Source organism: Pundamilia nyererei, unplaced genomic scaffold, assembly GCF_000239375.1.
Source record: "Pundamilia nyererei isolate P.nyererei 1_Seehausen unplaced genomic scaffold, PunNye1.0 scaffold00002, whole genome shotgun sequence".
Classification (NCBI taxonomy): domain Eukaryota; kingdom Metazoa; phylum Chordata; class Actinopteri; order Cichliformes; family Cichlidae; genus Pundamilia; species Pundamilia nyererei.
In genome coordinates this window covers 10336670-10363307 of record NW_005187403.1, presented here as the reverse complement: position 1 = coordinate 10363307, position 26638 = coordinate 10336670, and the positions used below count along the sequence as shown (strand labels likewise).

The 26638-nt window shown below is 41.2% G+C and overlaps 1 protein-coding gene across 1 annotated transcript in view; it reads right to left on the bottom strand.

The window, feature by feature from the left end:
• LOC102211523 (mediator complex subunit 13L) overlaps positions 1-26531 on the bottom strand; it is an 86581-nt gene extending 60050 nt beyond the window's left edge. Inside the window, exons 1-3 of the mRNA XM_005720501.2 lie at positions 25792-26531; positions 24799-25415; positions 6790-7027 (exon numbers count right to left, since the gene is read on the bottom strand). Coding sequence (XP_005720558.1) covers positions 6790-7027; positions 24799-24870 — 310 coding nt within the window. The 5' untranslated portion in view covers positions 24871-25415; positions 25792-26531. The remainder of the gene's footprint in view (positions 1-6789; positions 7028-24798; positions 25416-25791) is intronic.
• Between the last annotated feature and the right edge of the window lie 107 nt (positions 26532-26638).

Genomic DNA, 26638 nt, shown 5'->3' with positions numbered 1-26638 from the left:
CTGTCATGACTTACAGGGACATTTCAAGGGAATAGAGCCATCGTTAATGTCGAAGATTTTTCTTCCCTCGTCTGGCATATCAAAGGTGGGGGAAAAAGACCAACAGAACCAGACAGTAAAATGCATTACCTCGTTCTTGCATTATGACACTTTGACTAATGTGTTGTGGTTTCATTCAAACCAGTTCTGTCCCTAATCATCTCAAGGTATATTTAAAACACCAAGTGCTGTTGCCTCACAGCATGTGTCTTCTGGTTCCCTGAAATGTAAGTTACACCAAAGAAACATCCACACCAGGTAGTTGATGCTGCTTCATGAAAGCTTCCTGGTTAATTCTGTTTAACCAGGAAGCTTCTCTGGTGCTATTTACAATTACGAGCAATTGTTATCGAGTAATTTATGCAACAATTCTTTCAAAGATGCGACCGCACTTTCAGCGTTTGTAATAAATTATTTCATCACCGCCGTGTCCCACAAACAGACAAAAAAGAGAAGTGTGTGTTTGTTTGTAGCTGCTGTAAAGAGACAGTGCCACACACACACACACACACATGCACACAGGCTTCTTTGTGGCTCTGTATGAGTATGTAAATCTCTTTGGTAGGTGTTGCTTCTGCTGGATGATCATAAGGTCCAGATTGTGTATTCAGCCACCACTTTGACCATTATGCATGTTTAAGTATGTGCATATGTGTGTGTGCGTGTGTACACGACAGCCTGTGTGTTTGTGTGTATGTGTGTCACTTTCTCTTTGGCTGTGCTGGCAACACGCTGATGACTCAGCCCATTCAGCACACTAATCCTGTTTCCTCACAAACTGTACTCAGCCCACACTGGGTTTTATTATGCTGTATACATTATAGGCCAATGCCGTCTGATTTTAGGACAGCAAGTCACCATGAGTTGAACATGATGCTTTAATGCCTGTCATTTAACCAAAGGCAATACCACAGAGTGCTGCAGTATAGTGAGGAAGTAGAAAAAGATGCAAGGCTGGATCTAACAGTAAGCTGCACATGCTGCTGGGAGTAACTCAAAGCCGCAATTAATTAAGACTAAACAGCAGGTGAAAATATCCATCACTTTGAATAGTCGGAAGCCCATATCGATATATTTTGGAATTGGGTTACTTTGTGAATATTTAAACAAATGAGCTCAGGGGAGTCGGCTAAACCTGTCCTGTTACCTTAGCTCACCAGAACATTAAAAATATTAAAAACAGCTACTTGGTGCCAGCCAGTGCCTATCAGGACAGCCAGAGGAGATGTCTGTCCTGTATCACAATGAGTTTGTAGAGTTGTCCAGCAGTGGGTTAGAAAATTTAAGTGTGAAAAGCACTTAAATCAATTCTACTTACGTCGAACATAAACATTACAGTGTTTGCTTAGACAACAAATGACCAAATATAATTCCATCTATTTTTCAACCCTTTAAGCCTAATGTATATATACATCGGTTTTTGAGACTTCTACCTCATCACTGTGATTTTTACCCCCAAAACTAACAAAATAAATTGCACAAGACATTTTTAAGCAATAAATTACAAAAAAAGGTAGACGTAGTAAATATGATACAAATTAGAACCAACATTATTAATATTATTTTTATTATTTATATATATTTTTTTATTTTATCAGATGGGTCAAGAAATACTATTTTCAATTAATTTAATTAGCCAATTAATTCATGGTTCAGGCTTTAAAGGGTTACGGTTGTCTTAGGTAGTCCTAAAAAAAGAAAAAAAGAAAAAAGAAAAGAAAAGATTTTTAGGCTTTTTGAGGTAGTGCTGTACTTCTGGTGACTTGGCTCCACAAGTAAGACAGGCTGCCACTGTTTTTGGCTAGCTGACATTAGGCTTTTCTTAGCCTCAATCTGGGACTTTACAAGAAATACAATCACTTTTAGACACAAATAAATTTGTTATACAGTTAAATTAATAACACTTATTATAATGTTACAGACGGGCTGGGCTCCTACCTTAAAGTTATCATTTTATTTATAGTCATTAGCCTTTAGCCGCTACCTCATTGATAGCACACCAGACAGCTTAGGGCTCTTTCACATTGAAAGCAGCATGCACGACACCAAAATTTGTGTTCAAGTAGCCACTACGCGTTACTTGTACTACGTTGTTTTGTGGCCACTCATGGTCTACACACTTAGTGTATGGATAACTAAACATGTTTGATCTGGCAAAGCGCTTGTGCCTGATGCAACCTTCCCAATACCAACACCGCCACTGGGAGTAAACGAGCTTGTGACCACCTGATGCAGCTTTCAGGTAACTGCTAATAGTTAAATGGCTAACACTGACGTATGCACAGGCCAGGTTAATATTTATAATACCTCTTCAGTAATTCAATGTTGTTGAAACTGAAGCTTCATTGACCTTTCCAAGTGTTGCTTAGTGTTTTAAAGGTCAAAGTTCAACTGCTAGTGATGAGACAAAGACGGTAACATTGATATTGACCCATATGGAAAAGATATATATAAATCTTATAAAGTTTGTATCTGTCTTGTGTGAAACTTGTATGAAAAGCATACAAGAGTGAAAACAGATATAAGATCCCTTGAAAAATTATATAAATGAAACTTGTATGTTTTGGATGCTTACTAAAACAATATATGAAAGTAATTAGAAAGTGGCCTCTTTCATGAGTAAATCATATAAGTTTTTACTATTTCTTTTCCATATGGGGATGCTGCTGTAAACGAGTTTCTAATCGAACAGTAACTTTTAGTTTTGACAACGAGTGAGTAAGGATGCAAATGATATGTTACTTTTTTTTTTTTAAGCGAAAGATAACAATAAGGGTAAAATCCAATCACTGTACAATTCTGTGTCCCTAAATTATGTTTAATTACTTGACAGTGACTTTCAGGAACGTTTCACCTCAAGAAAGACAATCTACTTTCTTCTAAATTCTTCTAACACCTACCAGCATGGGTACATTACACGCAACATGCTTTAACAAGATGACTTTCCCAAGATGATGCATTTGTTTAAATGATCTAAGAGTCCTAGCTCCTTGCCTGTTTTTACACTGTTTACAGGGTGCTACAGTTTAGTTCAGCTATTCCAATAAAACTCTACAGTCAGTCTCTTTTTAAGCTGATGCGTAAGGGATGTTAAGCATCATTGTCTTCTTAACCATTACAAGTCTGATATAGCTTCTGAAAATTTGAAGGATGACAACCTCTTTGAGTGGAGCAGCCAGCTAATATAAAAACATGTCAGAGCACACTGCTTTAATATCTGCTGTATGACTCAAAACATAAATACTCTAAATAGCTCTAGCTGTTCCATCAAATGTGTATGAATCAGTCTTCTTTTTTCTTTTTTTTAATGAATTCTTGGATTTTAAATTTTGTTATATATCTGGAAATCATGTCCATTTGGTAGTAAATCCATAAAAAAACATATTAAAAAAAAGAGTTTAGATTTTCTTTTTTTATCCATTCGTCCCCTTGTTCCAGATGGGAGTAAGTACGGAATGGCCACAATCTTTGTAGACTATAATGGATTAATCCCAGTGGCTCTAATTATCCCCTCACTTTTCCATTAACACCAAAATAAGTATGACATACATGGTACCCTGGAGATTCAACGTAATAACTTTTATCCCCTATTTTTATAACTGTTCTTTTCAACTGTAGTGAACTTTTGTTTAATACTTTGGTTTACGACTAAACAGCTGCAGCACTAGTGACATTTCCACCAGCCCATATTGTTATTTGCATCTAGTTTGCATTAGCAGTAATGCAAACTAACTGCTCAAGTACAAAGGTAGGCATACCAGCTTAAGGTTCGTTCAACGGTGTGTTGAATATATGAAGGCGTAAGGCTTTTAATGGGGTAAAAATGAAACTTTTGGATATTTTAGACTGGCTCGGTCAACTAAGAAGGAAAGCAAGGCGAGCAATGTGATGTGAGAAATCACATGACTTTCGCATGTGACAAAAGTGAGGACAGAAGTCAGAGCAGTGAGTAAGCAAGGCAGAAAAAGAGGCGCAGAAAAGGGAGAAAGCTAAGATCAAGCTTTTCCACTGTGAACAGATATGCAGGTGCGCAGCTTTTTTAAGACTCCTTAAAACACTGATATCCCCTGTGTGTGTGTTACAATTGATTCTAATTTGGAAGAAATCCAGCTTCACTTTAATTAACAATTATCAACCACTTCTTACACCCCAAGTGCTATTTTCAATGCTTAATAGGAATTATACATAGGAGACCTGTGAGATTTTACAAATAAGAAGTGTTATCATCATAAGTGTATGCTTGATGTGTGTGTGAGTATGTGTAGGCTACATTTGTTGTGCGTAGAAAGAGATCCCACAGCACTAACATCGCTCCGAAACTGGCCTCTATAAGATAAAGAAGTGGAAGTACTGAAAGTCAAAGACATAATCCAGCAGATTCTTACTTCGTAGACTGAGACTACCTGAAACCCGCTCACTTGGACTTCAGTTAAACAAACAACATTGCGAGATCAACCCCTGTAACACAAGGCACTGCTAAATCAAACGGCATATACAGCAAGACATAACAGTGACTATAATAAGAAATAGATATATCAATAGCTCAATGAATGCATCATTTTTCAGTTTCAGTTGTGTGACGCTGTTGTTGTGTTTCAGCACCTTATCAATATAAAAGAATGAAATATTTATAGTTTCAGGATTCAGTTAATCACTATGAGAAGAGTGTATAGAGTACAACAGGCTGATGCACAATTAAAGCTATTAACAGGCCATTTGTGAACATAAACAGCCGGCCAACATTGTCACCAAAGCAAGCCTTGCCACTTGGCAGCCATCTCTAAACATCTCTGGGTTCTTGTTTGGGTAGTTATGTTGAATCTAATTCAACCTGAATATTTAGAAACAAGTCTACAGTTAGAAAAAATAAGCAGAAATATCAACGTGTGACTTTTGTTGTTGATTATTACATTAACACAATTTTTTAAACAAAACAATGGATGTGTAAATGTGTAAATGATTATCTTTTTTTCTTTTTACATAACAAAGATGCGATCATTAGATCAATTCGTGCCTTAAGAAGTAAAAATGTTTCATTACAATTATTTTTTCATTTTGTTACTTACTTTTGCAAAATAAGGTTTTGTAAATATGTTGTATTTTAGTACATATAAACGTGTTTACACCGTATATAAAATATAAGAAATGTACATTTTGGTCATTTTCTTTCTACTACTCTAAAAGAAGGCCTCCTGAAATCTCAGAATATACCAGTGCATGAAATATTACCTTGACTTTCTTTTAAAGTAACATATAAAGAAAAATGTCTAGCACATGTTAATATGCAGGATATATCTCTGCATTGAAAAATAGACAAATAGTAATAAAATTCTTAGAACAGGAAGAAATCAATAACCATAAAATGTAATTAAAAAGGCTTAGATTGTTATCAGCTTTATTGGACCTTAGTGTGCTAGTCAAAGAGAGTTATTATCAGTGTTTTAGGCTGCCGTTAGCAGCTTGTAAATTGGTGAGGTAATGCTAAAATTTCATGCTCTACATGCTTGTTTTATGGCTTCAGGTAACTTTTTTGCTCCGAAAGCGTAAATGCTGCCACTGTTCTCACTACACTGACTCAATGTGTTTGCGTGATCGTTATCAGCTTTCATAGATCTTCTTAAATCGATGAAAAAAAATACTATTTTCACAAAGGCCAGATTATATCGGAGTTGGATGATGTGAGTAGATATAAACGTGGAGTTTGGATGCTGGCAGTTTGGATAGGGGAGGGGTAGCAATGAAAAAAAGGTGAGTTTTCTCTGTGTCAGTGATGCAAACGTAACTCAGAATATACAGCGTATCTTTCTCTCTTACACATGTTTGTGCAGAGTAAAAGGCTCTCCCCGGCAGTGGCAAAAACATCTGTCAAATACCTACTGCAGTGCCTGAAAGGCCTTTTCACGTCAAGTCAGCTTTAATAGATAACCGAAAAACTGAAATTTTCGCTATCGCTTCCACCTCTACATCCAATATTGTCTTTCCCAGCTCCCCACTCGTGTCCTGCTGAACCAAACCCAACACAATCCCTCTCCTGTTTCCCCGTCTTCCACAGGCTCGGTCGATACGTTAGACTTCCACACACGTGCACAGCGAGATAATGCAAATGTTGCTATAAATAGGGACAACAGTGCTGACAGTAGCACTCTCTCAAGTGAGATATCTCGTGTAATTTTCACCAGCACACGCCGCCACACATAGTCACGCTGGCAAGAAAAATCTACTCGTTTGCTGCGCTTCATCATAGTGATAGTCCTGAAGCAGCATATAAACACTTGAGATGCAAAAGCAAACACAGATATGAGCTATAAGGGGCTCAGAAATAGGACTGCTCCACACAAACCGGATCAATATGCCCTAAACATCTTAAACAAATGTGCAGCCGACTAAACAGCCTGAATCTGCATAATACTCAGGTCTGCTATATGAGAGCCCCTGCGGCTCATGTATAACATACAGGCATTATGCCACACTATGAAACCCTGCGTTATTGTGTGTATGTATCTAACACACAACACATATTTCACGATTCTCTGACAGTTTTTCATAAAATCCACTAAAAGCACAAGAAGACTGTATTTCACATGATAACTCCCCTCTATATAAAGCAACGACAAGCCCGTAAAGCTTACAACCTCAACTTCCAGAGCACAATGGAAGCTGAGGCGAAGACCGATGGGATGGAAAAATAATTGAGATGGATAGAACACAGGAGCGACCCTCATCCTTCATCGCTTTCATCCTCTTTCTCACCTTCCAGCTCTTGATGAATGACACCAGTAAGGTTGGGCTCTTCGCCCCACCAGAAGATCCACAGCTCCTTGGCATCGGGCTTGATTTTGCGTCGCCACACGCACAGCAGGTTGGACTGCACGCAGCGCATGAAGCTGCGCAGAACCGGGTCGTCCTGGGCCGGGGCGGAGATCACGGGCCCGTACTCCCCGCCGCTGGAGAACCTGTAGCAACGCCATTTAATGCCCGTCAACTCCGCCTGGAAGAGAAGAGCAATTAAAAGAACCTTAAATCTTGTATTTGTAATGCATTGTTAATACTTACATTAAATAATAGAGTAATTTCCCCGTGGCTTCAGTGCAAACACAGTTAAATGCAATGTAAAATAATTAGTTCATTTATAAGTTAATTTAGTAAGTAATCTTTTTAACAATTCTTTAATCATTTCACTTTTTTTTTCTCTTGTTCTCTGGTGCGAGCCTCACCAAAGCGAGCGGATTTGCCGTTTCACGCTTTTTTTTATACTTCTGCATTGAATATTTTTGCATTTCAGGCCAGACATTACAGGATGCTGTCTTGGCTTCAGTTAAAAAGCGACGGTTGGTTTTCTTCTTTTCTATTTTTGACACCGATATGAGTTTATATCAGGAGGAAAATTAACAATCTTGCAGTGTGTTGCACAGAGAGCAATCTACTGCTTGACAACAACAAAACCAAGAAACTGATTGTTCCATGATTGAAGAAAAAAAAAAAAGGAGGCAAAGACATACACGCACACAGCAGCAGAGCTGAGCTGGAGCATGTGAACGCTTCTAGATTCCTGGGAATCGTTAGGACACATTTACACCCTTGGAAATGAATGTTCTTCCTAAATCACGCACAAGAAAAAGTCATTTGGAAACATCACAAACTTTGATAGGTTGTGCACAGCCCAGGATGGGAAGGCTCTGCTGCATGTGATTAAAAATGCTCATAATATCATAGGTACCGATCTAGCGAACATCAGCGATATGCTAAATGACAATGCCCAACCCAGCCGCAGCCTGTTCACCCTGCTGCCATCTGGCAAGCGATACAGATGTATCCACTTCCGTGCCACAGAAAGTAGTTTCTTTCCCCGGGCTGTGAGATTACTGATTTCATCCTCCACACTTCAGCACAGATAATAGCTTTACTTTTCATGACTAAATTATTTATTCATTCTTTTTGATTTACCTTTTGTTTTGTTTTGTGTTTTGTCGGCTGCATAAATGAACTACAGTTGAACGTCTTGCAGAACGATGATTAAAATGATCCTGAGTTTAATAAATATCTTTTTTTAATCATTTATTAACTAATAGTTAATGTGCAATACTGTTGTAGTGAGGATTTCTAAAAACATCAGCTTCTAAATAAAGCATTATTATATAGAAGATGAATTAAAACGAGCATTATGGATGAACCCATTGGTGTGATTTTTAACAGTGACCATATAAATGGTGTTATCACATCAGATATTGCTGATTTAATCAATATCTGCACATGTCCCGTCCATTCATTTTCTATTTTCGCCGGCTTCCTGTTTACACGGCTATGATCGTTGCGTAAACAGTTAAAATTATTTAACGTCTCCCTGTTGTGTTGTTGTAACCTTATTTAATCGATGCTTTCACTCGCCGCTCTCGCCGCTGCTGGTGCTGCTGTAAAGATAGCATAAAGAGTGTGTAACTACTGCAGAGAGACGAGCTGGAGAGTGACAGGGAGACGTAAAGGATGGCCTTGAGTGAAATGCATGAATGAACTACTGCAGGAGTGGCGGCACTGAAATGCAGGCCAAGCCAAAAGCGAGAGAGACATGAAAAGAGGAAACAAGTGTCAGGTTCAATGGCTGGAATCTGGCCCAGCAACTGACATCTTCTCCATTTAACCTAATGAGATAAAGGGTGTTTCTGTCGCCTGCTGCAGACTTGCAACTTTGGAAACGTCTCCTCCATCAAAGCCTGACAGGAGACATAATCCTGTCATAATGCTGATTTTTTTTTTTTTTTAGGAGCACACACATAGTGTGGGTAAAGAAACCAAAACACACAAATGTCAGTGATCCTGTGATGATCACGTGTGCTCCGGAAACTATATTCTGATCTTTGTTTGTGTTTTCGTGTTTGCATTCGAGCATGAATGAGCAGAGTGCACAAAGGCATTGTTGAACAGGACAGAGATTTGGCAGGCAGAGGGAAAATCTCCGAGTGTGCTGCGCTGCCCTCCTCTCCTCCCCTGTGTTCACCCAGCTGTGAGGATCATGTTTGGCACACTGGCCCAGGCACCAAGCCATCCAAGGCCAACGAAGGGAAGAAAAATACTGACCCACTTTAACGCAGACACAGGTAGAAAAGAGCAGCTCAAAGGAAATTAAAGCCCGCGGTGTCTTTGAGTGGGTGAAGAAAAGCAGGCTCTACGGTTGTGATGATTGTAAAAAGAGGGGACAAGGAGGCTTATAGAAATGTTAAGTGTGTTTGCAAACTGGCGACTACTCTCTGCACCCAAATAAGAAGCTAAAAAGAGAAAGCAAGGACTCTGAGGAAGGGTCTGTATATGCTCAAGTATTCCTAACGAACATATCCACATTACCTGCTGGCACACGTCCTAAATTGTGAGCGTACAATAAAGTATGCATTTGGCACGCAGGAACATCCTCGCAGCAAAACGAACCCATAATTACGAGCGCGTCCCTTCTATAACGACAGCGCGTGTAATAGAAGATATAAACATTGGCGCTGTGATAAGCCGAGCCCTAAAATTAGCCGTGACAAGGTCAAAGATGCTGTTTGTCCCAAAGCAAAGAGGAAGACATCTGCTTGCACTGCCTCGTCACTCCCAGTCAATGTCAAAAGTTCCTCCACTGTTTGGCACAGCTGTCTGCTGCTTCTACTGAATCAGGAGCTCTGAGATGATGGAAGCAAAGTGTCAGAATATATATTTACAATGGCGGCATACCAGCGAAACGCACGCTCCCGTGAACGGATTCTTCAAACGGCCCCCTTCAGACATGCTCCGCTTAGAAGTCTGCACAGCAATTTATAGCAAAAGTTGGAAGAAGTCACCTTAATTTCTGCCAGTATAATTCTAATCAACTCAAGGCACTTTAGATTTTAAGGTAAAGAGCCAACAATAACACAGAGAAACCCCCAACAATCAGACAAAACCCAATCTGTGTGAAGAAGGCTTAGGTTTTATCAAATAATGAGCTTTTTTGGTTTGTTTTTTGTCTTTTTGGGCCAGAGTGCGCTGTCAAAAGGTGCTGTGTGCTTCTTGGCCATGTGGCAAGTGCTGCTGAACTCCTGTGGAGGATTAGCTGTGGCACAGTTGAAGGAAGGGGGAACAGAGCTGCGCTCACACGCTGGCGGGCACATCCAAACACATGCCTGCACACAAACACTGGCATGCACACACACCGCAGCTGTGATGATGTGCAGACCAGAAGTGCTCGAAATAAAAAAAAATTTGAAAAAGAAATCACTGGCGTGCATCGGGAGGCGGACATATTTTCCGACTGATGTCCAGTTATTTTTCAGACGTGACAGCTAAGATCTGCTCATCTATCTGTCTGTGCGCGCGCGTGTGTGTTTTCGTTCATTTATCGGCTACGTGCGCGTTCGTCAATACTGTGTCCGTGTTTTTCTTTAATATATGAGTTGTACACGGAGGCAGTGATAGCTACACTCTTGCTGGATGATAATGATCTCTCAGCACTCTTCACCTTCACTATCAGACCTCCGAAATCAGTAGCAGTGCTAACAAACAGCTAATTCTCATATTTGTATGAATAAATTACCACTTGTAACACATAAGAGAAAATCTGTCAAGCATGTGAATTCAACTGATATCACAACTGAGTCTGGAGACAAAGAGCGGAGCTATTATTTGCTACTCCACTGACAAATCAGTGTTGCTGAAGAAAATCCAGTCACAAAGGACAAAAAAAAAAACGGTTATTTGACTCATTTAAGTATAATTCTGTCATCGCCGCTCTTTAAAGGAATGGGGGGGTTAAGTTCCTGAAGTGCACACCAAATCAGAGAATGGATTTCAACAACAACAATGTGCTGTATGAGTAGAGCAATTTTGGTGCTAAATGAGGCAAAACTGTAAAAACATGTTATAAAAGAACGGATTACCCAATTGGGATTCGACTCTCATCAATCTGAGAGAAATTAACTAGGACAAAAATGTCCTTTTGTGCCGTCGGCGCACTTGGTTCGACTGTCAGTCTGCAAGCCGGCAAAAAGAGCACAGCAAATATGTATTTGAAAGCAGCAAATTCCTCATCACCCTTCCGAGTAGAAAAGAGCAAATCAAAGATTATTCCAGGCTGCAGTCTCTGTCTATTTTAAACACTACCACGGGGAGGGGAAAAAGGCAAAGGGGTCAAGAAAAAAGATGGGAAGATTTTGTTTCACTGTCAATAAAACCCTGCACTCCTCCGAGCCCCTTGTTCTCCAGGTTGGCTGGTTCAATTTCTGATTGAATGCAGGACCAAAAACAAAAGCTTTTCCTTCAATTGCTAAGACGGACCAAAGCCTTGACCTTACTCTCACCTCTATTATCTTCCTCGTCTTCACTCTCCCGCTCATCTCTCAGCACTTTCTCACCTCCACAGATGCCTATGTAATACATCCCGGCAGGTGTGTCTCATCCTTTTTCTCTTTGCCTTTTTTTTTTATGTATTTATCTTTTTATGTGTTTTTTGTTGGTTTTTTTATTTGTCTAGAAAACACAGCTTTAGCTTTAGCTATAGCTGCTTTAAAATCTTCCCACCATTCGCACAATAGGATAGATTCAATCTTTTATCTTTGAAAGGTGGTGTCGGACAGAAATCCAAACTTTAAAGCTGAGAGTTTAAAAGGTATTTCCTGGAGGAAAAAAGGGGGGGAGGGGGGGGGAGCTCAGAATAACAGAATCTGTCTCCAAACCAGAGGTCAGCCTCAGTACACCAGTCCCGCGCTTGTAATCACAAAAATATGGAAGTCAGTGCGTTAATCTTTAGCGCACTGTGCTTGAACACAACATAACTTAAAGAGGAAAATAGAGAGAGAGAAGTGGATCCCATTTCTAGAGATGTTTGTCATACTGCAGCTCAAACAAACTGGAACTCGTGTGCATATGCTGTTTAAAGCCCGGGAGCTTTACAATGAACAGGAAACATTCATTTCTCAGATGGCAAAGCTGAGAGGAAAACACACTTGACATAGACTTTTCAGGAACGTCTCCGCAGTCTGAAAATATTTTCACTCCCCTCATTTTTCTCTTGAAAACTTGCAGACCTTCTGAATGGACCTCTTGAACTCCCCGAGTAGTACTTTGATGCAGGAAAACACACACACACACACACACTCCTTTGGCCCAACCCTAGAAAAAGAAAGAGCCGTGTACTGACAAAGCATTCAGACATGACTCTGCGGAGCACTTCCTTTCACTTTCAGGACAAACGACTGCCGTGAAAAGCCATAGCACATAAAGCCGCAGAAGACAGAAGAGATCTTTGAAAACACGCGTTTACACCGAAAGTTAAGAGGAAATATATTTAGTCTTGGTCGACTAAATATATTTGGCAAATGCCTGAGCTTCTAACAGGAACGCAGCTGATGTGATCATCTGAGAGGATAAGCGCCTAATACTCTACCAAAGCTGACAGAAAGCACACAGACAATGTCGTCTGAGAGAGACGCCACTTCTTTAGGAATCTCAGCGCAAGAGCCGGCTGACAAAGGAGCCACTTTAGGCGATTGAGAGACAGCTTGGCTCAGCAGTTTTACCTCCTCTGGCACATGCCGAACACTTAGTCTGTCTTAGAGTGGCATAGCTTTCTCATCAATGTCAAATCTGATTAGCCGCTTGCCAAGCTGCCAATATTTGGGGTGTGTTCAGATCGCTTGTGATGCCCGTGAGTCTTTAGATAAGACTTGTTGTCTTTATCAGACAAACACAACAGCATCCATCTCCCTTTGATTCAATGTCAGAGGACTTTATTTGCTCTCTGAAAATGAGTCCTCGCCGCTTTAAGTCAAGTGTCTTTTGATTGGCTGCCTCTCGCAAGCAGAAGGTTTGATGAGCAGGTGGGCAGGACTTCTGCGCCTGAGATGATCGCAAGCATATCTGCCCACACAGTAGAAAAAAGTAGGAAGAAACATACGCTGTATACGAATAAGAAGCAGTGGATTTTGGGTAATCTGGGTATTCTGGGTAAAGCCGTGCGTGTCCCGTTATTTGGTAGGTGTGGGTTAAGACAGTGTTTGGTTGTTTTAGGACCAGTGATGAACTAGAATCCTCTCCTAGGTGTGTGTAAACCGCTAGCTCTGTATCAGCTGGGACAGACTGTCGCATTCCCACAACACTAAGTTAGATAAGCTCTTAAGAAAACACACATAATGTTGTTGCATGTAAAATGTGAGATTATTAAACATCGTTTCTTACATATTGTACTTGGGAGTATAAAGATTTTCATGAATGGTACTTGCAATAATTGGACTTTGATTTTGTTTTCTTGACATGACAGAAATTAGCTGTGCATGCAGAATAAAATTAAGAAACTCCATCTATGGAAATCCCCTTTAATATTTACATGTATTAATTCCCCTCATAGTCATTTTTATGGCATGTGGCTGTCACATTCAGGCCAATGTGAACAAGATCACATCCTCTTATTCTCTTAGAACTGAAAGCATTCACGTTAAAAGCATGCAACTGGGAACGCACTGGATACGTTTGTGAAGGAGCTAAATGAAACAAAATGTAATTTTTTTTCCTTGGTTAGGCTCAAAATCAATCTTCAAATCAAGAAAGCTTTAATCTGGGGCATTATTGACAGCTACACAGTAGTTTTCCCTGCTTCAGTTCTCTCCACTTTCACGGCTCTCTTTCTCCACACGCTGCCTGGTTCTCTTCCCTTACATCGTCGGATAAAGAAATAGGTTGCCACTTCTCTGCTGTTCTGCTTGCAGAATGAAATCAGATTCCAATTTTTTTTGTGCGGCCTGATGAGAAAGGTCAATTACTGATCTGTTTGGCTATGCTGCGAGCAGACATAGTAGCTGCCATTCTTTTAGTATTTTCAGCAAAGTAACTGCTCAGTGATTGCTGCAGCATTGAGCCACACTTGGTTCTACAGTAGATGTCACAATTTTAAAAAAGGAAGTGAAATCTTACAACTGACTTACAACTAATGACAGTTTCTTTTTTTGCGTGTGTGTTTGTTTGTTTATCGCTTCAGCGCTGAAATGCTGAAGCAGTCCAACGGAAAATCAAGTGCGGAAATTAAATATGAACAAAGACAACGTGAGCTCTGAGGCTGCGATTGCTAAGTCAACACCGAGAAGGCACCAGTTAGAGGAGCCAGTGGCAAAAATCAGAACAGGCAACGACTCCCCCTTCATCAATTAACCCGCTGAAATCAAATTAACCCACAAGGAGTCGCGCTCCCTTCTGGCATTTTACAACACAAATGAAGAGCGATGCACATTACTGCACTTGCGAGGAAGCGAGAGCGACACCAAAGCGCCAAACAGGTGTAGAAAAAAGGCCTCTGGGACACTAAACAGATGCCTTTCCTCTGCCTTCTGCCACCACCTTTACAAGCCCCTGCAAAACAAGGGACCGTCATTTGATCTGTGCTCTGCTGCAGCATCCAGCCCTGGGAGGTGAGCAAGCCAAGCGACCTAATTAGAGCAGTGAGAGTCCCCAGGGCTGAGTGACGGATAGACCTGCCAATCACGCCGCGGAAAGCCTCCATCAAACCCTGACTTCTCACCTGACACAAAGAGAAGTAGGAGGTAGGAGGAGCAGCGGCGGAAGACCAACAAAGACAGCTGGACACTGCGTACAGTAGCGAAGCCACATCTGAAAGACAAGATCCCCTGCCATTTGCAAAATGAAACAACACAAGCTGCAGCATTAGGCTGCTTTCAAAGCATTAAGGGACAGACTAAAGCAGCGGTCCAGCTCCGACTGAATTATTAACGTGCAAATAAATAAACCAGCCCCTGCTTTACTAGTGTCTCTGGTGTAACTTAATTAACTGTGACAAGCCACGGGGAGGGAGAAATGAGCAAAAGACACAAAAGACAGAAAAACGGAGAATCACAAGAGGAAGAGAGAGAAGTAAAAACAGTTGCTAGGCAACATACAACATCTGTAGGAATTCAGCAAGATATTCAAGTTTGGAGATTTCTGTCTCCAGGGTTACAGTGAAAATGTAACATTACAGTACTGTAAAAATCTCAAAATCACAGAGCCGCATGCTGCATGACCCTCCTGAGCACAGCTACACCTCCCAACACTTCATAACAACCACCGTTAATAAATGCTAAATTGATCATTAATTAGTTTTTTTAATTTACTGTTAATTACATTTTTGTTAATAGTTATTTCCTGTTAATATGCAATAAAGTATTTACAATATTAGATATTATTAAGCTCAAACTGACATTTATGGCAGTTTGTTTAGGAGTGTGTGGGGGTTATATGGCACATATACAGAATACAGTGATATGCCACCAAGGGAGTCTAATACGTGACGCTGGATCTCAGACCAGTCTCACTATTGCTGGGACAGTTGTGTCACAGCTGCAACACCAAAGGCCGCCTTGTGTGGATCTTTGGGACGCCAGTGGCTTTGACAAAACGGCGGTTTGACACCCTGGGAATGAGCTAGGCTCGCTAGTGAGTAATGACATCTTTATTTTAATATGAGCAAAGCTATCTGCTAATCATTAACAACTAATTAGAAATTTGTTGTTCATTAAAAATAATATAAAATAAACTGTTTGTTGGCACATTTCAGCACAGTGGAAATTTTAGTCTTTTATCAGATATGATACAAGACATATTATATGACAGTTCAGTCAAATTAGTCGAATGAATGAATGCCAAAGTCTCAGATTTTATATTGTTAATAATAATTAGCAAGTATTATTACTCATCATATCACTATTTACAGCTAAATGTTATTTACAATTTCATTAATGCTGAACTTACAATAGATTAAGAATATTTGTTAGAAATTACAGCATTACTCCCCCCCGCCCCATACAGCTGGAATTCATGAGCTCCGATGTGACTGAACATTACCGTTGTACAGGATTACACACTGAGTTTTTGTGCAGCAAGAATGACTTAAATTGTATTAAAAAAAAAAATTACTCAGTGCAGTAATTGTACAATTAGCACTGCATGGAGGCTTTTTGAAATGCCTACAAGTAGTTAATAGTCTGATTGTTCCTGAAATTGGGCAAATGGAGCATAAGCAGTATGAAAAATATCTAATTTGGCTTGTAATTTCCTGCATTGATTTTTTTTTCCCCCCCCACAGGGATACCGTTTCAGATAAAAAGACAGCCCTCCATAAGTCAACATGACTTTTCAGTTGTTTCATCACACAGCAGATAAACAGAATATAAGGAAGGAACCTGAAAAGCACGAAACTGCATGTAGGTGAGTGGGTGGAGGGCTAAGGCATTGCCAGGCCATTAGTATCTCAGTAGGTCACACCTGAACAGGTTCCAACCTGCAACTCACCCGACTGCTGTCTGTAATCCATTGTTTTGCTTACTAAGTGGGCGTGGTAGCCAATCAGAGCTTTTACACTAAAAGTCCTCTGCACTCACACAATCTTATGTAATCCCACTCAAGTCCTCCTCTTGCATCCATTCACTCTTTACAACCCGATACAACAACAACATGGCATGAACGCTTTCAGCCCCGTGTCTTCACACTCACTCAGTCCTGTCTGGTAAATATTCCATCAAACCTCTTTGTGCGTCGCTATTACGCTGCAATGTCCATTTATTCCATAAAGCAAGCCAGGACTGAAATTGAGCTGTACAAATTTTCATTAGCATTTGAAAAATCATGAGTGTCTGCCTAATTCAAGATGAGAGAGAGCGCGCCGTTTGGCAGAGCAGTGAGAATCAATGCACAAACGGTCGTGAATCAACAGTCTGCACATAATGTGTTTGTTCTCATCAAGTACCCGTCTGATTGGTCGCAGATAATCTCTCAATGGAACATGAACACACGATAATTAGAATTTGCAACAGCGCGGCAGACAACATTAATGTTTTCTCTCTCCCCTCTTGTTTTGCAGCTCTATGAGAAACCCTTTAACCTAAGTGCGCTCTAACAGCAATTGAATCCCAGCCAGCCATGATATTGGCAAAGCTGTCTGGCTTGCAGAAAATATTTGCCCAGTTACAAGCAGGGCAATATCTCCCTTAAAAGAAATTCTCTTTGTCAATTGGCCTGCAGTCAGGTGGAGAGACAGCAAACAGATCTCCCCGAGGAAAGCCCAGCACGCCTGTGTGATGCTACATGAGACCTGCGGCATCATAAAACAAAAGTTTGACTGGTTTCTGGAATATGTCTAACAATTAGGTACCATCCTTTGGAATTTGTGTTGAATCCAGATGTGGAGGAGCAAAGTGAAATTCATGTGTAGCGGAAAACAGCAGAAGTAGGTGGAAATGTGACTCTGCTGGGGATATCTTTATTTTTTTAGATAACAAATAACAACTGAATTGATGGAAACTGCATTTACTTAGGATCTATAATTAACTACAACGTCAACTTGTTTTAGGAAAGTATGCATGGCTCCTTATTTACTAAATATTTTTCATAAAACATTTAAATCATGGCTTTAATGTATATCAAGAGCTGTTTTGCATCATCCAAGTTACAACCTCCAGGGCTGAAAAATGAAGCCAACGCTGAAGTGCCAAAAACTGCAGTGCCTCCAATGTCCATTTGTGGTTGGCTCTAAAAGCAAGTCAGTCCCCACAGACCCTCATGTTAAAATGTCCAACCTTACAATAGAGTTAAACGTCTTTATAGCATGGTAAAATACAGCTTTGGTTTTTATAGCTACTTTCCCCTTCATAACAGCTGCATGAAACTGATTTTTATTTATAACTGGCCCATTTAAATTTCATTACGGCTGAAATATATGCATTACTAGAGGTGGGACCACTCTGAGTGGCAGGTAGAATAAGTCTGAACTACAGCTCACAGCTGTCTTTGTGCTCTTTTGTACCTTTTGGATTATTTTTAATGTCATTATCATACAAATAATATAACCTACTGTGTAATACACAGTATCCATTTAGTCTAAATTGTATACATATATATATATATATATATATGTATGTATTTTTCTTCTGTGAATAAAATGTTTTCTTGTGCAAAGCTAAGGAGATGTTGTACTTTTTATCCCAGTATGACAAGAAAATGGCAAAAGCAACACTAAACAATGATGTTTTCAATACACATTTCTCTAAAAGTCTATCAGCCTGTTCGCCAACCACCTACCAAACTTTCCAGCTGTCACGGGCAGCTGATGGCACCAGCTACTGCCCATTCCTGCCAATCCTCCTTCCCCTCTCAGACTTCTGTCGCCCTACACACATGCAGGAGCACCAGCGGGCGCTAAGAATAGAACACAGCTGGCACTGCTGGGTTTACATATTTCACACTCAAGCCACCGTGCTCCAAAATACTCCTGCACCATCCTGTCCCATATCCAGCTCTGGGACCGGCGGCGCTTCCTTCCCTCCCTTCCCGCCCACTCTGCCTTTGAACCGTTCTTCACCTCTGCGGCAGGTCCCTGACAAGCCCTCTGCTCAGATAAGATCCATGACTACGCTCGAGAGTATTTACGAGAAAAGGGATGTGTAGTGAAAACAGAAGTACGAGCGAGGCGATTCCCGTCTTCCTGTTTTCGACTCGTACTCTATCCTATTTCTGTAACTACTACACTGGTCATTCACAACTTATTTGAGTGCAGCATGTGTTTCTGACACAGAGCATGCCCTGTCCAGGCAGACAGGTGGGCCACTGCTTGAACAAGACCTATTGCCATGACAAAGGATTCCCTCTGCGGCGGCGATGGCAGATTAGTGGGAGGTGTCGCACAGAGGCTAGGTGAAGCCAGCGCTACCTGTGTGAACTACAAGCGAGCAGCCTGGAATGATCACTCCTTAATGCTGTCCTGGCTTCAGTGTCGCCCTTAAAAATCTTTGTATAAAAAAGCCGCAGCGCATTTATTTAAACAATGCCGGCATCTGATATCGAATGCCTAGATTAAGGTTTGTTTACTCATCATTTCATCTGACAGATCCTGATTTTGTAATCATCTTTTTCTTATTTATATACACATAGATTTGAAAGATGCTAAATTTATACTGACAACTGTATGTGTAGACAAGCCTGGAATGACTTAATCCTTTGTGCTATACACTTGCATATTCTATAACAAAACACACCAGTGAGCAGTTTCTTCCTCCGCTTTTATAATGTTCACCAAGGACAGCGTGGGGTGTCTTCCATTAAAAACACACAATTCAACAGCTTAATGTAGTCTTAACCAAGTTTAACACCACATATGTTGTAGCTAATGCTTCTTAAAAAAATTTCCTTTACCTTTTCTTGCTTATTGGCTAATTTATTCTTTAAAAAATGCTTGTGTTTACACAAGGAAACAAGTCATTCTGCGTGCTATCACTGCATGTCTTTAGCTACAGTTTGAAAAATTGTTACTAAAGACTGGTTTATGGCTGGACTCCCATGATTTTGGCGGGTAAATAACTGTGACTGAGACGTGCACTGAGCAGGCCACTTACAGCAGAAGAATAAACAGCATCATGGTGACACTACATCTAAGCTATTACTCACATACTCCTGCTACTTTTGTATGTTTTGCTACTTATTAGATGTAGGGGGAACCTGATGCAGCATAGTTTCACGTAGTGATAGCGTATCGATACAGGACAGACAATCCCAAAATACTCTGGGAATTCGATGAATAAGCGGGATAACCTCATGTACCACAATCCTGAGATAATGTTAGCCAAGGAAACTGAAAAAACATCCAACACCAGCACAATCACTCACACTTTTGATCATAAGGCGATTGGTACATGTCACCTGGTAGGAGGCAACCTTTCTGCAAACAGTTGCAATCTGACTTGGACTGACTGCAACCGCTCTCAGCGAGATTGTCGAAGGTTTGCAAATAGTTGCAAGTAGTTTATAAATACAGACTGCAGGCATGTTGCCCTCAGTCTGAATGAATCTTTTGTCAATGAGCAGAATTCAAGGGGACTCGACTCAATTGGCTGCCAGCTGGATGTATTCTGGTTATGTTACTATAGAACAGGAATGTTGCTGAGTGCAATTGTAATCGTTAATAGTGAATTTCTACACAGACAGCAACGGACATGTGATTTTTGACATCGCAATTAAAGTTATCACAGTTAATTGCTCTATCATCAGAAACAGATTGAATGTAACTGCCAACTTATTGTTTAGTCTGAATTTTTTATTCATTTATAGCAGGTTCCAGTGACAGCGTTGGTATGGTAAATGGTAAATGGCCGGTATTTATATAGTGCTTTACTGACAGAGGCGAGGCTGCTGGACACCGGCGCCACCGGGCCCTCTGACCACCACCAGAAGGCAACGGGTGAAGTGTCTCGCCCAAGGACACAACGATCGAGACTGTCCAAGGCGGGGCTCGAACTGGCAACCTTCCGATTACTCGCAACTCTTGAGCCACGATCGCCCTGATGCTTGACAATCTAATCTCGTTTTGCAGCAAGAGAAAAACTGAAGTGACATAACTATCTTTTTGGTAAAACAAATACTGACAAAGTTTAACTCACAGTTTTTCATCCTGCAATCAGCGAGTTAACTGTCTTACTACAACAGGCAGCCAAGTGGAAAGGCATGCGGTAGACTGAGCTCAGCCGCAGGCTGCCGCTGAGAACCACAACAACATATGGGTCCTGGGTGCTTTTTTTAGGTGATCATAATTAGCAGTTTAAATAACAAATGATAAATCTCTGAATATCTCAAAATGTTAAAAATATCTATCGTATTGAGAGAACCGACAATCTACTACTAGTAATATACGTGACATTATTTGCTAATAATTATTTATTTTTAGAGGTCGTTATGGTAGAAACAAACAAACAACCTATATATATATATATATTAAACAGCTATACATTTTTCATTCTCAGAGTGTACCAAATACCAAAAACAGTAGTCTTGCTGTATAGTTCCAACACACAATTCAAATGATGCCCAGTTTAACAATTTCTTGGCTCAGCAGACCACGACATGCACACTATCCAACCACCAGCTCTTTTTCATCCCTAAGCAACCTTGCAATATTCTCTACCATTAATAACAAGCAGACGCAAACAGCTTAAATTAAAAAGGCACTGCTCCTGATTACCTGCTTCTTCTTACAAGCCATGGCCGCTCACCTGCCATAAATCAAGACGCCACTGTTAATGCTATTCCCTCAGCCTCATCTCTTAGCATTTTTATGTCCACGCCAGACAGTAGCATCATCATTATACAAGCAAGATCTCTATTGGAATACAGTTTGGCTAATGAGCACCTTTTAGTTGATCACATTAGACCTCTACTTGAGGACACTTAATTACCAGTGTTACACTCCACGTGCCTCTGTCGAGGGGGACAGGAGAAGTCCTTTAATTAAGGTCTCTCCATTCCACATATGTTTGCACAAGCCCGGGATGTAGGATACATTCACACCCCGGATGAAGGCGACGAGGTGCATGGTGTGTACGCGCACGCAAGAGTGGGAGGACTTTAGTGTGCCCGTGCACTTTTGCGATACATATGTTTGAGTGTGGGAATGTGGGTGTTTATTTTTCTTAACCCACCCCCACCACCACCTCTCTTTTTGTGTTGCTGCTTGTGTTTGTGAAAGCATCTCCGGGTGTGTTTGTCTGCCTGTGTGTATAATATGACGGGTGTTTGAAGTTTTCCTCCAGAGTCTGCATGGTTTACAGTGTGCCCAGTGCAAACACACACACACACACACACAGGCTTCCTGTGTTGTGAGGCTCTTAACTGTCTCCTCCTTGCGTTTCATATTCAGGCTGGGACTCAGTCTTACAAGAACCTGCCCAGTCCACAGAAAGATGACTGTTCCCTCTCTCTCTCTCTCTCTCTCACTCACTCTCTTTCCCATTACATTCTCCCTCTTTAATTTTCTCTCGTGCTCTGTCTCACTCTTTCACTCTCAGTTTCTCGCTCAAATAGGCTGAGGCTAGCAGTCAGGAAATGCACATCAGTCATAATACTTTCCTAAAATGAAAACAGATTCTGCTTCAGTCCATCAGCCTCTCCCTCTCTCTCTGCTCGCTCCTTTAGCCCAAAACATTCCTGTTTCTCCTCTTCTCCCTTTCCTCCACCCTTCCCTGTTTCAGTGCCACTTCGACTTAGCTCACCGTGTCACCTCTTTTTCCTTTCTTTCTTTTTTTTTTTTTTTTGCCTCCCACCTAAAAGGTTCTTGTTTGCTTTCTGTCACAGATGGATGATCTCCAGCACACAAGACAGTTGTTTTGTGGGTTGTGTGATTGCAGCAATCTCAAGAATCTGACACGGGCCACACGGAGCTCATGACAGTAATCCTACCGTGCCCCCATGAAGTTCCCACATTATGGGAGCTTATGCTTCCTAAGGTACCCTTGTTTTTTTACTGGTGCGGGTTGCAATAACAGTAAGCAAGTCGGTGTGAGCGACAAGGTTAATGCATGCTGGAATGCTGTTTAACAGGCTGTCAGAGCAGGAGCGCTCAGTGATTAGCCACTAGAACACAACCTAGAGGGAAAGATTAAAAAACACAAACATCCCACCTCAGAGCCAGTTTTATTGTCATGAAAAAGAAAAAAAAACCTGATGCTGCCTTTGACTGATTCATAAAATCAGAAGAATAGGAGTAGCTGGTTCATCTAATCTACAAAGCAATAGTAACTAAGCTTCCACTCTACCTTTGTAGCTTTGTAACAGTTACCAGCTACTTTCCTCTAAATGGTTGTTTCCTGATGTGCTTATAGTTCAGACAGAAAGACCTCATCTCCATCATGCCTGCATCTAGTGGTGAGTTTAAAAGCATCATAAGGAATGAATGCACTGCAGGAGACCTGTGCATGTTAAATGTTATGAGTATTTATATATTCTACATTATGCTGTAGATCTTGTATTTTAAGTTGTATTTGTAGCTTTCTTTTTTTTTTACATATTATATTTATTATATTGTGATTGATTACCTTGGCCAAGCCTCCCTTGTAAAACAGATCTGAGCTCATTGGGACTTCCTGGTTAAATAAAGGTAATAATTACTCTCCTTGTTGATCAATATTCCATCCACTAATCAATAACCGTTTCTGCATTAAAGCGACGCCTGCAGGAAACAATAAGCGCGAATATGCTGAAGATTTTGTTTGCTGATTCATTTCATTCCCTTCGGGTGATATTAACAGCACCTCAACCTCCACCTCTGCCGCATTTTGTCACATGAGCATCAAAATGCAACTCTTCATTGCTGTCTCTTTGTCTCCATCATCCCCTCTAATCAGGATACTCGGTGTCTCATTAGTGTTTTGTCCCGTCTTGGAACTGCATGAGTCCTGCCAGTGAGCAACCACTTAGGCACCAGCCAGTCATAAATATTCTAAACAAGTCAGCTGATGGATGGTGTCTTTCTCCCTGCGTTTGAAAGGGATGTTCACGATGGCCAATAATGCCACAGCGAGTGAATGCAAGCTCTCTCCCCCGACACACACCCACGCACACACAAGGGAATATCCGCGAATGACACGGTGACAGAGAGGCAATCGATGTTTTCTTTTCTGACAGGCTGACTTCTAGCGTAATGCCAGTGTTTCTGTGCAACTGCAATCCAAACAAGCGTCTCAAATAGCTCGAAATCCCCCCCTTTGTTCCAGTTACAGACACCAATATTACTCAAGTACATAAGAAAGAAGAAGTGATGATTCATTTTGACTTTCTGTGCTAACTACAAAGTCTATTCTTCCCCTATCTCCTGTTTTGTGTCGTGCTTTTTAAATCATGTGACATGTGCCCCTATGACTTCAGTATGTAGTGTAACAGGGTCCCAACTGCTGTTGCAGTTCGACAACCTGCATGATCACCTAAAGAAAAGCCCCCAGGACCCATATGTTGTTGTGGTTCTCAGCGGCAGCCTGCGCCTGAGCTCAGTCTACCGCATGCCTTTCCACTTGGCTGCCTGTTGTAGTAAGACAGTTAACTCGCTGATTGCAGGATGAAAAACTGTGAAAGCACCGCCGCTCGGTTCTCTTCCACCCTCTGCAAAAATGCTGCTGCCTGGAGAGTCAAAAACACCTTGTTTTCAGTGTGAAAGTGCTGCTTCCGTTGTGTGCCTAATACATGATGCTGCCTGTCAAGATCTCTCTTGCTTTGAGAAAAAATTCTCTTGTGAGACAATTATTCCACTAATTCTCATTCGCAGATCTTCTTCTTTTTCCAATTTATGAGATAGGTAGCATTTTTTTTTTCTAGCAGCGCCATGTATAAAACTATTATTTTCTGAAAATCGGAGGGTTTTTTTTTTTGTTGTTGTTTTTTTTGGGGGAGGGGGGGTTCTTTGGGTTTTTTTTGGGGGGGGGGTTGCTTTATTCTCTGGCTGTAGAGATATCTGACAGCGGCAGCAGCAGGGCTCCTTTCCAAGTTAGTTGCTTGGCAATGCATTAGAGTTCCTGCAAGATTTCCAGTGAAATGATTATTTAAAGGGGGTGGAGGATAATGGCCACTGTGCTCTTCATAGGGAGAAAATAAATGACTTTTTATCTATTGTTTACTTGCCAGATACATGCAAATACACAAATAATTGACCAGTCAGTTGTGGTAGCATTTGAACCCTGCGTTTTAAAGCGCCACGAGATTTGTTTTGGTTTGAAAATGTGATAGCAAAGTTGAATTATTCTCGTTAAACCCTCCTTTTATGATATCAGGCATACAGTGGTGAAATATGCTGTTTATTCCGAATCACTAACCCGTGTTAATGATTGCCTAATAACAACATCAGCGATTGGTTCACCTTCGTACAGCAGACACACATTAAAGCGTGCCTCCCCACTGTCTTATGACTTGTCCATCACAGCCGCCTCGCGTGTCTGTGACGAACATGATTTATTAATACCGTACCAGAGAGAAGATGTTGGAGTGGCAGTCCTCAAGGCTTGCCCCGTTAGCCACCCAATTCGCCGATGTAGTCATAATGGTCCGCCTTTGGGGTCGTCAGCGCAGGGCATGTCGAAATCCTACATCGGTTATCAAACACCGAGCAGGGGCTGACAAATCGGTTCCCTCACGAATCTGCCCCCCAAAAATATAAAATAAAAATAACAATTTATATATAAAAAATGAAATGTAAAAAAACAAGCAGGTTTATAACCTCACAAGGTCCGGATAATAGGCTCGGAGTGGTCGGATGGGCGTTTTCAAAAAGAAGTGCAAAATGCATTAAAAAAAATAAAAACAAAAAAAGCCTGTGTTGTAGTGTTGATATATCCAAGCGTGTGCGGGGGATCACAACATTGTTACAATCCAGGTCGGGCGATTCCAAATCTGATCACTGTCAACAGCCGGAGAGCGCACAAATGTATCCATTTCAATCCCGAGGAAGATCCGCCTGTTTCCAAATCAGTCTCTCCGCGGATAGTTTCATCATTAAATGACCGTAATCCATTTGTAAGGGTGGGGGGGGGGGACGACTCCCTTTTCTTCCTCGCTCTGGGAACAGCCTACCTCCTCTCCTCCTCCTAAAACAAACAAAAAAAATTAAAGAGTCAAAACTTCTTGAAATATAATCGCTGCACTGCGAAACAATCAAGTTGAGGAGCACGCAGGATATCTGATTCCGTTTCCACAAGCTGATGCACCACTTGTGATAGTTTTCGAGAATCGCGTGTGCTATTTATAGCCGTCTTTCTTGTCACAACCGTTCCTCTCACAATAATGTAACCCCAGTGTGCGTGAAAACACACACACACACACATTCACACACACAAACGGGTGGTGCGGGCAGGAATGTTTAATCCCTCTGTTGCTCTTGAATTAAACGGGAGCGCAGACGGAGAGGTCTCTAAAAAAAGCTTCCCCCTCCACACACACACAAACACACACCAACCAACCAACCAAGTGCTCCTCCGCGGCAGGACGGACAAAGTCGAGCGGGCTCCTCAGTTAGCCTGAATCATGAGTCAAAGCGTTGAGACAAGAAAAAAACTCTTCTTGCAGGGCTCACTCCACCAGCAGGAAAACGACAAACAGGCGTCTGTGCAGACGGAGGTTTGAAAAAATCCTTCCTTCCTTTCAGCTTTGTATCATTACGAAACGTCCTCTCGCGACCACAACAGCCTCAGTCTTGCACACCAGAAAAAAAAATACATATATCAGGTAGGATTTCTTTAAAAACGCACAGTTCAAGCAGAAGTGTCCGTCCTTGTCTGGCGCCCGTTGCTGACATAAAGAATATGTTGCATGCTGCAGATATAAAGATATTTGAAATGTCTCATAAAGCACCACCTCGGCATTTAAAAGCGCATCCTCCTGTTTCTCTTTCGCTATTGAATTAAATCCTCAAAGGCGTGTTTGGTTTCCTCGGCGGCGACTCCTTCCTCATTGTTTATCTCTCAGACGGCGTTATTATGCAGCTATGGAAGTGTATGCGTGCGCGCAGCCCGAATGTGTCACTCTCACCCTCCGTGTCTGTTTGTTTTACGCCGAGCGCTGTGGCGTTTCTTCGCGCACGATCGTCCAGCCCACCGCGCATTGTAATGTAATGGCGGTCGGAAGCGTACTACCCGAGACTCGCCTTTTCCATTTGGCCAAGTTTGTACTCACGTGATCAAAGTCCAGGATTACAGTAGTTGAGTGTATTTGATATTAGAGGCGGACGCGACAGTGCGCTTTGTTTCTGTGATCTTTTGTTCTGCCTGAAACGCGCCGTGAAGGGTTATTATTTTATTTATTAAATATATAT